General features: G+C 39.5%; 1 protein-coding gene across 3 annotated transcripts in view; it reads left to right on the top strand.

The window, feature by feature from the left end:
* Positions 1-15,571, top strand: part of PLXDC2 (plexin domain containing 2) — a 416,934-nt gene extending 401,363 nt beyond the window's left edge. For all 3 annotated transcript variants that reach the window (XM_021064961.1, XM_021064962.1, XM_021064963.1), the window contains exon 15: positions 5,428-15,571. In XM_021064961.1, coding sequence (XP_020920620.1) covers positions 5,428-5,544 — 117 coding nt within the window. In that variant the 3' untranslated portion in view covers positions 5,545-15,571. The remainder of the gene's footprint in view (positions 1-5,427) is intronic.

The following is a 17,151-nucleotide window of genomic DNA, read 5'->3' as shown; positions in this document are numbered from 1 at the left end:
TAATAATAATTTTTTGTTGCTGTTGTTGTTAAAAAAGAAAAGAGAAGGTTTAAAAAAAAAAAAAAAAAGTAATCCGGTTCATTTCATTTTCCAAAAGGGGAAACTGAGAAACAAAACACATGAAGGTGCCCAAGTCTTGTGCTGGGCCTAAGACTTGATGCCACCCACACCTCAGGACCCAGCCTCTCCCCACATGCCATTGTTTGCTGAAGAAAGCAGCACAAAACACTAGAAATTTCGGAACAAGTGCTTGTCAAGCGCCATCAAGCACCACAGGTCTCTTCTAGCTTGGCCTTGAATTTCAAAATTAGCCCCGTGTCTTTCACACTCGTGCCTCGTGTAACTTCCTTTCAAGGGTTCGCCCAGCACATAAAAAAGCCGTGTCTGCTTTGCTCTCCGAGCTGGAAGACAGGTCTCCAGCTGCAGTTTGTGTACACCGCTAATGGGGGGTCCCCTGCAGGTTTGTTTGCGGATATTGCAGCTAATTATCTTGCCACAGACCATTGAGACAGCTCTGGATGACTGTTCAATTAATAGTTCTGAAGGAGTAATTAGGGAGCATACCTGCTTGCAAGGCCCACCCCGGTGCTGACATATCAGTGCGAACATTTACTTCTGCTTCATTGCATAAATAATTCTCCGAAATGAAATTAGAAATCACCCACACATCATACCCAGCCATGTTTTAAGGCACGGCATCCTGAATCTCTGTAATGAATTAGCATTATAGTCTGGTTTGAATTTTTCAATTTTCAGCGTACATCCTGCTCTGTTAGCAAGTGACCCTGTGGCCCCCATCAGTTTCTGTAACACTTTGAATGAGCCATTCTCAAAAGAACAGAGATTTGGACATGTCTAAAGCTGGAGAAGGAAGTATTAAATGCTAGGCTGTGACCCATCCTATTTTATGGAAGAGGCAGACGTGATACCCAGGTTTCTAGACCCCCCTCTGCCCACTGCATAGAGGCCTCATATTGTAGCACCAATATTCAAGACTGTTTTAAGAGAATTAAATATTCAGTCAGTCTCTGGAAGTCAAATGGAAGGTCCCAGGCTGGGGGTCGAATGGGAGCTGCCAGCTGCTGGCCTGCACCACAGCTCACAGCTATGCGGGATCCTTAACCCACTGAGCGAGGCCAGGGATCAACCCAGCATCCTCATGGATGCTAGTTGGGTTCGTAACCCCACTGAGCCCCAACGGGTACTCCCCCTTTGCTTTCATTTGTAAGGAAATTTCTGAATAACTGCGGATTGACCTAGGGAAGTGACTTCAATTAGGACTAATTTATATAGATTTCCTTTAAATTTAGGGATCCCAAAAGTTAATGGAGGAAGGCGGGGGTGGACAGTGACCAGGAGAACCCCACAATATAGAGGAGTTTTGAAATCTTTGTTTTTTCCCTCTCCAATATTCAAAATCAGTTATCTCAGGCAAGCAGGTATAAGGATGCTACTACCATTTTAGAAAACATATCCTCAGATATCATTGCACAGATAAGGAGACAAAGGCCCTGAGAAATCAAGTGATTTATTTAAGATCATATAATTGATTTGTGATAGGTGAACGCATTCTAGAAAGGAAGCAGAGTTTTGGTAAAGTTATTACTCTCTATTTGGCATTTTTAGAGCTAAAATTAAGATATAAAGGCATTGTAAAAGAACGTAAAATCAGACCCAGTATTTAAAACCCCAGTTGCATGACATTTGTTAAGTTTCATTGTAAATTTTACCGTATTATTATGGGAAATGCCCTTTCCTTTCATCTAGTCAAGAACTGTAGGAGTAAATATAAATTTTTCAGTTTTGCACGAATAAAATAGGAATCTTGAATAATTTTGCCATTGGTTTACATCTGTCCTTTTCTGTTCATCTTTAGAATGCTTATTTGAAACATGCATCCCTTTCCTCTGAAATAGTTTTTATCTCCCATGTAGAAACCATGTGTCACACTTTTTTTTTGGTCATATGTTCTTCAGCGTGGCACCATGTTAGACATTTCAGGTGCTTTGAGTAAATAATGGGTGCATTCTCTCTGGCCCAATAATTCCACTTTTGAGAGTTTATGAAAAGAACGAATCAGAGCTAGTCGCATTAGGTGAGCAGCAAAGGTATACACTGTAACATTATTTATTTTTTTCTTTTTTGGCTGCACCCACAACATATGGAAGTTCTCTGGCCAGGAGCATATCTAAGCCATAGCTGTGACCTACACCACATCTGCTTCAGTGCCAGATCCTTAACCCTCTGCACCACAATCTTAAAAAATCTGGAGAAAAAAAACTCAAAATCAAATTGACTGTATAAATTATATTGAGTTATAGGCTCTACAGACACTTATCCTAATTTTAGAGAGGGATAGGTCATAATGTTTTTTTTCAGGGTGCATTTAATTGTAAATTAAATGTGTAAAGGAGTTAATAAAACAGTATTGGCAGTAATTGCATGTCTTCGAAATGCACGAACGTGATGGACACTGATAGTTGAACCACGTTATGTGTGGGTGTGGGATCTCTAGTGGTTTTAAATCTTGTTGGAATATTCTTTTTTTTTTCTACAATGAATAGTGGTAAGTCAAAAGATGTTTTCTTTAAGGATATGCAGTTATTTCAGAAAACAAGTTTGCACTGTGTTGACAGAGGAAGCATCGCTGGCCAACATTTTTGTACTTGCTATTTTGAGGACCTCTGTGATGAGTTCACAAGGAACATGATAAACATTATCAATAATCCTGCAGTATTTTCTTCTAAGACAGAATTATTAGTAATTCTGACTTACTAACAGACTAAAAGTTGTTGCTAATGTTGTGGTTTAAGATTGAAATGAAAATAGAACCATGTTCACATATTTCAGATGGGTTATACGCAAATCACTGAATTTTAAAGACTAATTTCAGGATTGGGGAGAATTAACTTTGGAAGCAGATACACCTCATTTTAAATCTTGAACCTACCATTTACTAGCTTAGCAGTTTTGTACAAAAGGTAAGTGATTGAATTGTGCATATTAAATTAGATCATGTGTGTCAATCACCTACTAACTGCCTGAAATGTGGTTAAGAGCTTAATAAAATAAAACTTTCACAAGCATCCTCATCAGCATTCCCATATATAGTGCTCCTTCTTATTTTTTATTGGATAAATTTGATATGTAAATATAAGACATGACATATTACTTTGATACAGTGATATATTGTAATATGGTTGCTGTTGTAATGATATTTATCACATTACATAGTTATAGGACAGTATTATTTAATACTCATATGAGTGTATAGCCTTAAATACCATCAATCTTATTTCCCCAGTCCCCATCCCCTGGTAACCACTGTTTTACTGTTTGGGTTTTTTGTTTCAGTTTGGCTTTTTTTAGATTCCACGCATAAGTGATATCATGTAGTACTTGTCTTTCTCTGACTTATCTTGTTTATCATGATGTGCTCAAGGTCCACCCATGTGGTCACAAATGGCAATATGTCCTCCTTTCTCATGGCAGAATAATGCTCCATTGTGTACATATGCACATCTTTTTGGTCCCTCCATCCATTGATGGTCATTGGGTTGTCCCCATATCTTGGCTATTGTGAATACTGCTGCACTAAACATGGGAGTGCATCTATCTTGTCAAACTCCTGTTTTCATTTCCTTTGGAATATACCCAGAGGTGGAATTGATGAATCATGTGGTGCATCTATTTTTAATTTTTTTGAGGAATTTCCAGATTTTTTTCCCATAGTAGCTGGACTTATCCACCTCCCCACCTACAGTATCTATTTCATCACATCCTCCCTAGCACCTGCTGTCTCTTGATGATAATCTGCCCTCCTTTTTAATGGTCACCTGTAACACATTGTCTTTCTGTGCTGGGTTATAAATTAATGCTGGTTCACAGGGCTGTGCTTGCCTGCTAGACCCAGAGGTCATGTGGGCCTTGGAAGGTGGTGCTTTGGAACAGATTTAGTGTTGCTGCTTAACTTAGAGAAAGATGAAGGCAACTGTGCCCTGAGAAGCCCAGTCGTGAAGTAACAAACCAGAGTAGGGTTATAGCAAATGAGCATCTTGGCGATTTCCCACAAACAGGAGTGACGGTAAATTAATTACAGTGCAGTGACCATCTTCCTAGAAACACTCATTTCCATTGATAATTTTTAGTTCCAACCAAGACACAGTGTTTTGCTATTTAGCCCTCTCAGTTTTATCTTCTTTTGGGCACTAAAGATAATTCATTTTCACTTACATCATGGTACTTAATCAGCTAATAAATATAAAGCATTCTGACCACATAATATTATATAGACAGTACATGATATTACTAGTAGGCAGCATGCAATTACCGTGATCGGTATTTTTCCAGAAGGTAGAGCTAATACTCATTCCTACCTGATGTGAAAACTCTCTTACAGCCATTAATCATTGACAGTGGAATGTAATTGGAAAATCTAGAAAGCCCACGTGTCAGTATATCTATACCGATACCTAACATTTTTCACATTAAAATTCTTGAGATGGAAATAAACTTCTTTTAATATTTATTGTTTTATTTACTCTCAAATTGCAGGCTCTCTGATAAATAGAATGATAGTTTCTAGTGTCACTGTGGCCGTGAAATGCATTTTAGTCTCCTGCTGTTGTAACTTAATAATTCATTTAGGTGCTTCTATTTATAAATCACAGAAGGTCTGTTTGATGGACATGGTGCTGGGGGGAAATATGCTCCTTTTTTCAACACAAATACCCTGTATTTTAGGACTGGTGTCTATGTGTGCAGCTACTTACATAGGCTTGAGATTGTCCACACCCCAAGTTTTCAGGGCATGACATCTGTTATTTTAATTTTCAAGCACAAAAAGTCACCTAGGGAAAGTCTTAGCTTGATACATGCATTCTCAAGATGTTAATGTGATCAATCTTTCTTCTAGTTTTGTCTGTTTGTTTGGCTCTTTTTGCTAGGAAGTCTAACACCAAATTTAAAGCACACTTCTAAGAACTGTACAAAATTGTATGGCCTTACATTTTTGAGTCAATTAATAAATGAAATGAAGTGACATTATTATTAACTTCTAGAGAAGAGGAAGTGTCAGTGGCTATATATTAAGAAGATGTGTCTTTTATGACTGTTCATTTTTGTCTAGTCCTATTCGGACATTTATAGAGTCTTTTAAACATAAATATGCATAAGGCATAAACCAGGCCTTTGAGAAGCTCTCAGTCCTGTGGGGGCAGGAAAGGCCAACAACGGACTGTCAGCTGGGAGGTGCCGATAATACCATTATGGAGATGCAAGTGGAGTGCTTTGAGCTTGTGTAATTCCAACTGTGGCAGTAATGAGATAATTTAATGCAGAAGTTAATCTAAAATATTTGGCAGGTACATTTTTCTAATGATGCAACCATCACCCTGGTATTCACTATTTTGGCATTTTCTATTTCAGAGACGCCCAAGCAGATGGCCTGCGATGAAGTTTCGAAGAGGTTCTGGCCATCCTGCCTATGCTGAAGTTGAACCAGTTGGAGAGAAAGAAGGTTTTATTGTATCCGAGCAGTGCTAAAACTTCTAGAACAGAACAGCACCAGTGCTGGCTTACAGGTGTTAAGACTAAAAAATTTGCCTATACCTTTAAGACACACACACACACACACACCACACACACACACACACACACAGGAGCCCTAAGCTGCTGTAGCTGGAAGGAGATGAGATTTCTGGACAAGTCCAACCCAGGAAGGGTAAAAAAACAAAACAAAACAAAACCTAAATCTTATGCAGGATACTATTTACCACTGAACATAGAATTCCCTAGTGGAATGACCTCTCTAGTTCACTCAGAACATCTCCTGTGGACTTTTCAGAACTATTACAGTGCTGTTGGCTTAAGGTGCAGGGTTGCAAAGGGATCGAGAAAAAAAATAATAATAAAGCTTTAGTTCACAAGAGATCTACACCTTTGGTTCACATATTCTTCTCTGATAACTATGTTCCAAAGCCTGAACCCATTTACTCCAAAGAGCAATGCCGACTCTTTCAAGATGGCCAAGAAGAGTAGCCGATGCAGGAGCCAAAACAAACACAAAATAGCAGACTTTCTGTCTTTTCACCAGACCTGTGGCTAAAGGATTTTGTCTTTCTGGTCTAGATCCACCTATTCCAACAAGTTCATTACTTTACAGGGTGAAATCTTTTCTCTGCCTCTCTCTTCCTTGTTACCAAACACCCTAGATAGAGATGAGCTGTGACGATTGGCCAGACTTGTAGCTAAGTGGTAGGAAGGAGAGAGGCTTTGGGTTCTCCTGCCTCCAAATAAAACATCTGATTTGTTTCATGGAGCATTGCTTCCGCTTCCCAACTGTGAAGTCCTATGAAGCCGCAGTTGCTCTTGGCTGAAGGAAACAAAAGGAAACAATACAAAGAGTTCCTTAATCGGTTTTGAGGCAAAATCGTTAAGCGATTCTAAACATATGGGTTTGTTGTTGTTGGGTTTTTGGTTTGTCTTTTTTTTTTTTTTTTTTTTTTGCTTTTTTCTGTTTCAGTATGAAAGGCCCATTTCATTGTCGATTCCTCTCTAAGAAGCCGGTCAAGTCAGCATATTCCTGCCGTTAAAAAGAATGAAAGAACCCTGCTGAATCATACAGTAATTTTCTTTAAAGCACATAGTAGTTACATAAATATATATATAAATATATTTTTGTTTATGACTAACACAAGGCAGGCTCTTGTGATCTCAGAGTGCATTTTGTCCTCAAGACAAAACAAATGCGAGATGCAGTTCTGCATACTTCCACAGAGTTGTAAAATAATCCTTAATATTAGAATATTTTTATGTCCCTTAGCGAAAGAGGTTCAATTAGTTGCAGTGCCAATCACTTTCCTGCCTATTTGAGCCGCTCTCCCATTCATATCAACCCCTTCCCTCCCTGGTGAAATCAAGCAGATGCAAAAGGCTCCTTAGATGGGATCTGTCATTTGCCCTGTAATCACAATCCAGACTTTGAAACTTCCCCATGAGTGAAGACAGGAAAGACTTCCCCGGAGGAGGAATGTGGTTAATGTATCTACTGAGCTCCTAAAGTTTAAATTCAGGTACTGTGTGTACAATTTCATCAACATCTCGACCCATGAAACTGACATCCTGTGCCAAGAAGCTGTTGGTTCTCGCAGGCACCGTGTACAACATTTGCAGATTCAGGTATCAAGAAGCAGAGATGTCTCGAAAGCAGCACTTTACTAACAGCTTAGTATCTGTACACAGTGTCTAGAATGAATGACATCAGTCCACTGACAGTGTCATATTTTATCGTCACAATCATCTAGTGTAAACTTGTGCCATTTTCCATCAAGTGTATTTTACTTTACATTTCTAAGTACCTGATGAGGGTGATAATTTTTTCCTAACCTGCTTAGTAACTGCAAAAAAAAAAAAAAAAAAAAAAAAGAAAAAAATTGACAAGCAAGGTGATTAAAGGACGTGATGACAATCTCTCTGCTAAAGCCACGTTCCGTTTATATGAAATAACCCAACTTATTTCTTGTGGAGTAGGTTTGGTCAGTTAGCAATAACCAAATGACTTGCCAACGTAACTGGTGCAACGGGTATTCTACAAAGACATAAGGAACACACAGACGATTCCTTGTAGGATAAGATGATGCTTCTTCTTTCACTTGCTTTTGTGTTAGGAGTGGGCTTCCAATAGCGGGTGATTGATAGTTATATAAATTCTGCATATATATATATATATACATATATATATACACGCACATATATCCAACTCCTTCTGCAGTTCTGTGAAGTAGTGATGTTATCTTTATTTCTTTCAAAGCTTCTCTTCCGTTTTTGATTCAAAAAATTGACAATTCTGTAAGATAACCTTAAACTCTCTGAATTGCTTGGTGAATTGGAACAGCAAGTTATAAGGAAAACTTTTCGGAAGTAAAAGGCTGCTGAAGTGTGGGAAAACATCCTAACCAGTCCAGGTGTTAGAGTTGGTAACCTCTGTTGTTTGTCACTCTTTCAGTGGTAGGGAGAGAGGCTGACTGAACCTGTTTTTGTTGTTGTTGTTGTTGTTGTTGTTGTTTTTCACGAAACTCTCACTCTGCTTTATACTTCTGGCTTGTTCTTGGTGCCCATTTACTGAGGAGGAAGGGTCAACTTACACAGAGTTTCTGGAAATTCAGAATGGCCCCTGATGATGTGGACTTTACACGTAGTATATATTAGAAAATGTGCATCTGTCCATCACAATATACTATGAACACAGTAAGAGAGAATAACAAACATTTTACAGATTAAGACTAGCAAAGGAGCACATACACACTTCTGGAGAAATCAGCTAAATGGTGCTAGAGAGGAAGTTAGTTATGTCATCTTAATTATTTGTAAAAATATTCAGTGAATAGGTACAAGTATTAAAAGTCAAGAAAAAGGTCTGCAGCCAACAATGTTGGTTTGTTTACAAAAGGTTTGGACTTCAAGATATACTAACAAATAGAAAACTAAGATAAATAGTAAATTATAATTTACCCCCAATTGTTATTTTAGTTTGAGACACCCAGGGCAGTTGCTCAGCTCTCTTAGAAGTTTCGAGAGCTTTGCTGTCCCACACACTATCCACTGGTCCACTGTAGCTATTTAGTATTTAATTAATGTTAAATAAAATAGAAATTCAGTTCTTCCGTTGCACTGGCCATATTTCAAGCACTCAAAAGTCACAAGTGGCTTGTGGCTACTACCGTAATAGACAATACCGAAAATCCCGGTCATGGCAGAAAGTTCTGTTACACACGGCTGTAGAGGTCCTTCCTTTTAAAATACCCTCTCCTTGAAGAAATGGAAGAAGAGAAAAAATAGATTTGGTATTTCTTGGGCCTCAATGTTTTTGATCTCAGAGAGGCAGTGTGGAGTAATGAAAAGAATACCAGCTGACTCAGCTTTAAGTCTCCACTGTGTTATCATGTGGGACAATCACTATAACTGCCGTGAGTCTCAATTGGCAAGTTTGGAAAAGAAAAATGTTTTTGTCCTGTATTCCTTGAAGGTCATTATCATGCAGACTGACCAAATGTATAGATGGACAAACTTTTAAAACCTTATGTCAACATAACCCACATAAAGCACCTCTATTGGCCTGGTACCAGCACAAATGTGCATTCTGAGGGGGGAAAAAAAAGCCCCTCCATCCTAAAAGCCTTCCAAGACAGATCAATGCAGTTCTTGAGAACATGCCAAAGGAGGATACACTCAAACCATACAGCAAAATTGCTTAAATTCCTTTTCTCCCATATTAACGTTTTCTCTTCCTGTTTCCTCGGCGTGCCATCTGTCCCAATTATCTTTCCTCTCCCACGACAAAGCCCCATGTGTGCATTCTTCATCTGGCTCAGTTCTCCGTCTCTCCGTCGTGTAGCGTCTCTGAGCCTCTCTGGTTTCCACTGATTTCCCCGTGTGCTCTTCACAACAAAGAGAAGGCCCAGGAGCTGACCAGCAGACTTCTCTTTGGAAGAAAGTACGTCAAACAAATAATTTCAAAGATTTATTTTATCCCTGGAATGCAAATGTAAGGGGCTGTCACCTTAAAACATCAAAATCTGTGGAACTTCATTTTAAATGTAGAAACTTGCACATGCAGACTATATGAAAGAAATTAAATTTTGCTAATATTCAGATCATACATATTTTCAGATTAGTATAATTTATTTAGTTGAGGCCTTTTTTTAAAAATCTTATGTCTTAATTTTAAGGGCATATCAATTTGGTACTGCCCTTAGTGTCTATTGCCTAAAATAATAAAAAACAGTTTTGCTAGAACCCATGCCTTGATTCAAGACACTCCCATGATAAGAAATTAATATTTAAATAACTAACTGGAAAGTAGATTCTGTGGTTATGGTGTCCTCCTCCTTTGAAATGTAGTTTTTGCTTTGTATGTCTTCAGACATTTTTCAGATATTTTATGAATTCCCAAAGGTTGCTCTTGCTTTCACTTTCCCAACCCACCCCCAGCTTATGGTACCAACATCAAGACGCCAGAATCTGGGAGGTCATGTGATCTGACTCTTCATTTGTAGATCAGAAAATTGAGGCCCAGAGAGGTATAGTAGTTTTCCCAGAATTAGAACTGTGTTTTGAACTTGAAACTCCTGGCTGGTCCTTTCTGTTCCGATTCTCTTTGCCTACACCCCTTCCCCAGCATTTAAGGCTAACCAAGCAGCTTAGAAGGCAGAGTCCATCTAAATCAAACTCGATTTGTTGTACTGACTCTGCTCTGTCCTATAATAGAGAATATTGGACCAATCTTCCTCTATCACATGGCTGTCTTAAGACATATCATGTGGTGTTATTTCGGTGTTCCCTTCGTGGCTCAGCGGTTAACAAACCCAACTAGGATCCATGAGGATGCGAGTTTGATCCCTGGCCTTGCTCAGTGGGTTAAGGATCGCGCATAGCTGTGAGCTGCAGTGTAGGTTGCAGAGATGGCTCTTGATCCCACTTTACTGTGGCTGTGGCATAGGCTGGCAGCTATAGCTCTGATTCAACCCCAGCCTGGGAACTTCCATGTGCCATGGGTACAGCCCTAAAAGGCCAAAAAAAAAAAAAAAGTGTCATTTTTATAACTACCAGGAATTTCAAGTTCTGGCTATTCCAGGGTGCTTATTTGGTTTGGCATGCTCCTTTTCCTCTCCCCTTCCTGTGGCCATTTACGTTAGCTCTGCTGTTTCTCTTGTGCCACTTAACAATTGTTCTGCCTTTGTTTCATTTCTTTCCAAATGTACCTGAAAAACTAATAATCTTCATAAGAGGTCATAGCAGGCTTTCTTATCAAATTATCACAATTCTCCTTTGCTTTTAAACTATTTGAACGTAAGTTTTTTTGAGCAAATACTATGAGGTCGTGGAATCACCTCTTATATACTCCTGTCTCCTTGTGTTTGTAAAGCACTTTATATTTTACAGAGCACTTTGATTCATTTCTTTATTTGTTCATTCATCCCAATTCACTTAAATATTTATTGAGCACCTACTGGAACCAAGTTCCTGTGCTCAATCTTGTGAAATACAGACAGTGAGAGATGAGGCATGTCTGCTGATCATTGTAATATGGTGAAATCCTCAAACACAGCTTTGCAAATTGTTGGGATCGATATGACTCCATCCAGTTTCCACTTCCAGTTTCTATTCTACTTAGATAGAGAACTATCAAGTATTTGCCTGAAGGATGTTTCTGAAATATGATACATCATTGCACATCTCTGCTGCTTGCTCTGTTTCAAATGAGCTGTTAATTTCATTTATGAGAAGCAAAATTACTCATCCAAAGTTGTCCCAGACCCAAGAAGACTCTCTGGGTCACTTGAGTTCTTCCTGGCCAGATGTAATAGTTCACCATCTCCTACTATTTCTGTTGTGGCTTTAGGAATTATCAACATCATTATCTCAAGGTCTTCCGGAAGCACCAGTGGATCAAAGAAGCATTTGCACTTTACATGTGTATAGCTGTTTGTCATTTATGAGCCTCGGCACTGTTGACACTTGGGCTCCATAATTCTCAGCTGGGGATGGGCTGCTGGGAGTGGCCCCTTGCATTATAGGGCGTTGGGCTGCTTCCAGGGCTTCCATTGACTACGTGACAGTAGCTCACATACACGCACCCCAGCTGTGACAACTGAAGATGTCTCCAGACATTCCCAAATGTCCCCTGGGGTGAAACTGGGGAAAATACTGAATTATTTAGTGGAAAAAAAATATATCAGGAGAAAAAAAGAAACGTTTCTCTTATCACTTCATCTTTATCATAGGCCTTTTTATTTATAGTAAGACTTGACATCATAAACTCTTTGAATTAGAAGAGATTTTAAAAATCACGAGTTCAGCCACAATCCAACATTATCCTCATTTATTTCTCCACTTCTCAGTCTTACAAATGTATTGAGAGAAGGTCAGAAGACTAGTTGTCTCTGGAACTGAGACCTGACCTTCCCCTGGCGAGAGGTAAGGCTGTTTGGTGTTTACCTTTCGCCCCTGAAGTAGCTGCTGCAGTGATTTTTGCTTCGGTGGGGAACATCTCAGAGATCTTGAGGAGTTTTGATTATTTCACAAGTCTACAAATCTTGCTCCACCATCTTTGCTTTCAAAATGTGCATGGAAGTTGAAGTTTGATACATCTAGTTTTAAGGATATCTGGATGAGCTTTCTATTTCCTTTTTTTTTTTTTTTTTTTTTTTTAGCTTTCTATTTCTGATACTGATTTTTTTTTTTTTAATTGTCCCTCTTTGGGAAAAAAAAAGAAATTTAACTGTGCCAAGTAGTTGAAAGTTGGAAATGTCTGAGTTGAAATATCTAAAACTGCCAAGCCAAAGTTTCTGCTGATTTGATGTGCCTTATGTTGGTTTTCCTGTAGGGTCAGTGATTCCCTATAAATAACCCTATGTTTTGTACTTGTGTCTATTCTGCACCAATTGGAAAAGTTGGAGAAGTTATAAAAGACAATCTGTTATGAATACGCCTAGAAATAACAACAAACCCCAACTAGAATATCAGGTCTCCCTCCATGCCTTTGCTGAAAGACCAACGCAGACTTTGGAAACATTCTTAATTATTTAATACAAGTTGCTAATATGGACACACAATTGAAAGCTTTGATTACAAAGTCTAAGGCGATAGAATATATTGACAAGCATATCCAGAGTGGCCTCTCTAAGGACTATCTTGGAAATCAGAAAACTCCAACCCAGGAGGTCCCTTAGTGTGTGTATATATATATTCCTTCTCTACTACTGTCATAGACAATATAGTGATATGAAAGGTTTTTATTAGGTTGATCTTCTAATTTCAACTTAAATTGCAACACATCTGCCTAATTATTGCCCGGCATACCTTTTAAAAGTGCCCACTGCTCTCACAACAGTTATCGCAGAGGAGCAAGATGATAATTGTTCAAGTAAAATCGTCAACTTTCCTGAATCAGTTCTCCAAACAAATTTATGGAAGAGAGCATCACTGGCTTTTCAATGTAACTTCTTGTTAATTTCCAGATCACTGTCCATACTGAAAGAATCACAGTTACTTTAAATCCAGAATAAAACGCTGGAAAAAAATTTATGCAAATCATATGCTGGTGCTCATCTTTTTCTAATTTCTATAGGATTTATTATCATTTGAGAATTACTAAGAAAAAAATGTGTCTCTTAATAAAGTAAAAAAAATTTGACTTGGCAGATGGTGATATATTCATTTTGATTCCAGTTGAAAAACCTCAGTGATTTCTCTCATTACCACTGGAGTGTTGATTTAAAAAAAAAAAAAAAAAAAACAGGTTCTCTCTTCCCTAGCATTGCAGAAATATGTGTTTTCATGACCAATATATCACTTGTTAATCACGCAGCTATAAACCTTTTGTGCCTATCAACGAGATTCATAGCATGAAACTAATTTTAGACCATTTGCTATGTGGGAAGAAGTATAGGGATGGGTGGGTGAGGATGATTCATGGGAAAAAATAAAGATCAAAATATGCCATCAAGCAGGATTTTCAGCTTCTTCAGAGCACTGTGCAAATAAATATTCAATGAAGATCAGCTCAAATTTAAGTCATCCAGACTTGGAGACACTGGGGCACAGATCCTGCCAGTTATGCTAAGAAGCATATGACATACAGGCAGTGAAGGATGTTCCCATTTAATCTAAAACCCAGCCATCTCCCCCCTGAACCTCTTCTAGGGCACCAATCCTGAACTCATTAAGGCTTTTGCTGCAGGGAATTGGGCTACTTCTGGGCACGTAAGGACCAAAGAGAGACTTTTCATTTATCACCCTCTGACCTGCAAAGCATGACTGTGTTCTTTGGTTCCCTTATGCCAGAGACCATGAGACAGCCCCACACAGGCAATAAAGTACAATAAAAATAAAAATCATTTTCCTGAGGAAAGGCTAAGAGAAAGTACTTTCATCTGCTCACCCTGAGCTGGCTCTCTGTGAAGTTTGACCACCTTGGGACCTAGACTCCATATTATTGTCTAGACATCGTGGTCCTGTCTGAGCAAACATTTTAAAAAGTAATCGAACAAAAATATATTCCGAGGGTCATATTTTTAGTAGGGAAATAAAACCTCAAATTAGGTGTCTTCCACTAGGCTACTCTGAAAATACCATCAGGCAAAGTCAGCCACCAAAAACTGTTAAAATCATTTTAGGGAAACGAATTAAGTTTCTCTAGACATACATATTTTGTGTTTATTACAACAAAATCTCAGGTCCCTAGCTGAGAAGGGGAAAGTCCTTTCATTGGTTGGTCAAAACAAATCTCTCATTTGCCTCATTTGAGGCATTTGGACGGTGGCTGGGAAGTACATTATTTTCCGGGGGGGAAAAAAGAGACAGCCTTTTTCTGCATGCCAGCTGGGATCATGGGAACTTCCAGTGCCAGGAATGTACTACTGTTTCTGGTAATTCTGCTCATAGTCATTTGAAACGCTGAAGGGTGAAAGGAGGAGAAGCCGGGCACCCAGGGGCTGTCTGTGTGTTATGCCAGTTGCACCAGTGCACAGAATATTTGTCAATGAATTTCCAAGTGGGTATAACTGCACCCTTTGTCAGCATCACAAAGCTCACTGTGGAGCTGCTGAAAGAGGACACCGGGGGCGGGGGGGAATCTGACCCTCTAAACCCGGTCAGCAACCAACCAAAGGAAAGACTGGGTGAGCCCGGCCCGCTGCCAGTTCGCTTCTGTTTTCCACAGCCTTGGACTTCACATCGAGGACGTGTCTGTCAGGTGAAAGTTAATTTGGCGGAGGTTTTCCAAAACTTGGTTTAATACCTGGAAAACTGCGCACGTTGAATTGACCCCAGTCCTCCGGTCTCATTTCTATTTCCTTGGTCATGTCCATGAAACACTGGAGACCGCATTTATTTTATTTTTTTCACGGTAAGATAATGTCCACCTACTTCCTGATGACCTCATGCTTGACATACCTGAACCTGCAAATGTAAAAATGATTGTATCTGACTTTGCACTAATGGTGTCTGATAGCAAAGTCCTTTATGGGACGCCTCTGTTTAAATTCAGTCATGCAGATGCTGCATGACTTCCACAGGCTTCTCTTTGATTTTCACTGTAAGATTAATTACCTAAGTTTGAATGTATTTCCTTATAGTCCATCAATTTGCCATCTATCGTTTACCTGGGGAACCTTAGGATTGCAATAATTCATTAGAGATGTCCTCACACAGCTTCTTCAACCAAGTTTTTCTGCATTTCTTCGGGTTCTGCTTAGAGTATGTGGGAAAGCGTGTGTTCTGCTTTTTGTTTTTTTCCTAGTGATGATTTTGTAAGAAAGCCAGTGTATCGACTGCCACAGTGACACGATTCATCTTTTAGGGTCTGGAAGCTGGTGGTGACCAAATGCTATGTGTGTTCTCTCTGTCAATTGCTATTTTCAGAATTAAATCATGTTTTTCTCACTTTCGATTGGAGTCAACACATTTGGGATTTCTCGAAGGGGGCGAAGGGAGCAATTTGTGTAACACTGCTGTCATATTTGACTACATATTAAAAACAATAAATGATCCTTTTGTTTTAATTTCTTAAATACGTTTACCCTTGTCTTTCAACATGTTTTTATTTCCTTTCCACCACTTGTTTTCAAAACATGTTACCTATGGTGGAAGAAAATCTGTGTGCAGCCTGTCCGGAGCAGCAGGCTAATGGTAGGATACAAAATCCTTTTGTTTGTTCGTTTGTTTTTGCTCTTGAGGGCCACACCAGTGGCATGTGGAGTTTCCCAGGTTAGGGGTCGAATTGGAGCTACAGCTGCCAGCCTGGGCCACAGCCACAGCAACACCAGATCTGACCTACACTCCAGCTCACAGCAACACCAGATCCTTAACCCACTGAAGGTTCGAGGACAGGGATCAAACCCACAACCATGCCGGGAACTCCAAAATCCTTTTGTTTCTAAGCATGCCCCAGCATGGCATGGGCACCCACTGGAGTGAACTGTAGAAAACCAGGGGACCAGAACGTCCCAGTAACTAAGTGGAGACTTGGTCAGGACCCAAAAGTTGAATCCTCTGCCATCAGACAGATGGGATTATAGCTGCCAGTGTAAACCCCAGGACTAGAATAATTCAAAGGGCTTCACTTCAGCTCTTGACTCTATGACGAGTCTCGGTTCACGAACTCCCACGACTTTCCAGAGCACTTGCTGCAGGTTCTCTTTTGGTGCATCCCCTTCTTCCAAATTAGAAGAGATTGGGCCTCTCTCTCGGGTAATTTAAGTAGACTGTCTGAAGGGAGATGCTTTCAATTCCAAATACTCCTTCCCTATTTCCTGATCCATCACTCTTGGGCTGCCTTTTTAACAACACCAAGTGCATGCAGACCTGAACTCAGGGCCAGAAGCAAGTGCCAGAAGCTGCCAGGAATTCCAGTCAGTGGCACTGGTTGAGCAATTGCTCCGTGCAACTCAATAATGATTTTTTAAACCCTACCTCTATATGGATCTTTTGGACGGTGTTGATTAAACTCTGATATCATGGAGTAAATTCAGAAATGCCATTTTAAATGATGTAAATTGTTTTACGATGCCAAAAGGGAGAAGTTATTAACGCAAATCATGCAACTTTCCCTAACAGTACAAAAACCATTTAAAGCCAGTGCTTTTAAAAATCGGTTAATGTGTGCCATTTCTTTAATAATGCAGTGGAAATGTGGGAGAAAAAATGCTAATGGCAATCATAAAACTTTTAAATTAGCTGTAGTTCTCTCGCCTATAAATACAGCTCTTCTCACAGGTCCTCTATTCCAAACCCCTATTTTCAGAACCAGAGCTTCTGACATGCAGTTAGGAATCTTTTTCCCCTCAGCTTATTTTAACTGACATTTATTAAATGTCTAAGCAGTGTGCCTGACTCCAGGGCTACAAAAACAAAAAAGATAAAGTCCTTGTTTTCAATGAGTCTAGCGTATCGGAGGGGAGACAAACATTTAAACAAATACGGCAGATCAAGGATGTTAGGTCCCGGGATAGAAATAATTTACACATTACAGCGGAATTCCAGAGGAGAGGGGATCAATTCTGTATGGAAGGGGTCAGGGGAGCTTTCGTAGAGCAAGTGATATCTGAACTTGGCAGGTGAGTAAGCTCCAGCAGAGGACAACACAGGGCC

Source organism: Sus scrofa, chromosome 10 (assembly GCF_000003025.6).
Source record: "Sus scrofa isolate TJ Tabasco breed Duroc chromosome 10, Sscrofa11.1, whole genome shotgun sequence".
Lineage (NCBI taxonomy): Eukaryota > Metazoa > Chordata > Mammalia > Artiodactyla > Suidae > Sus > Sus scrofa.
This window is presented reverse-complemented; position numbering and strand designations above follow the sequence as displayed.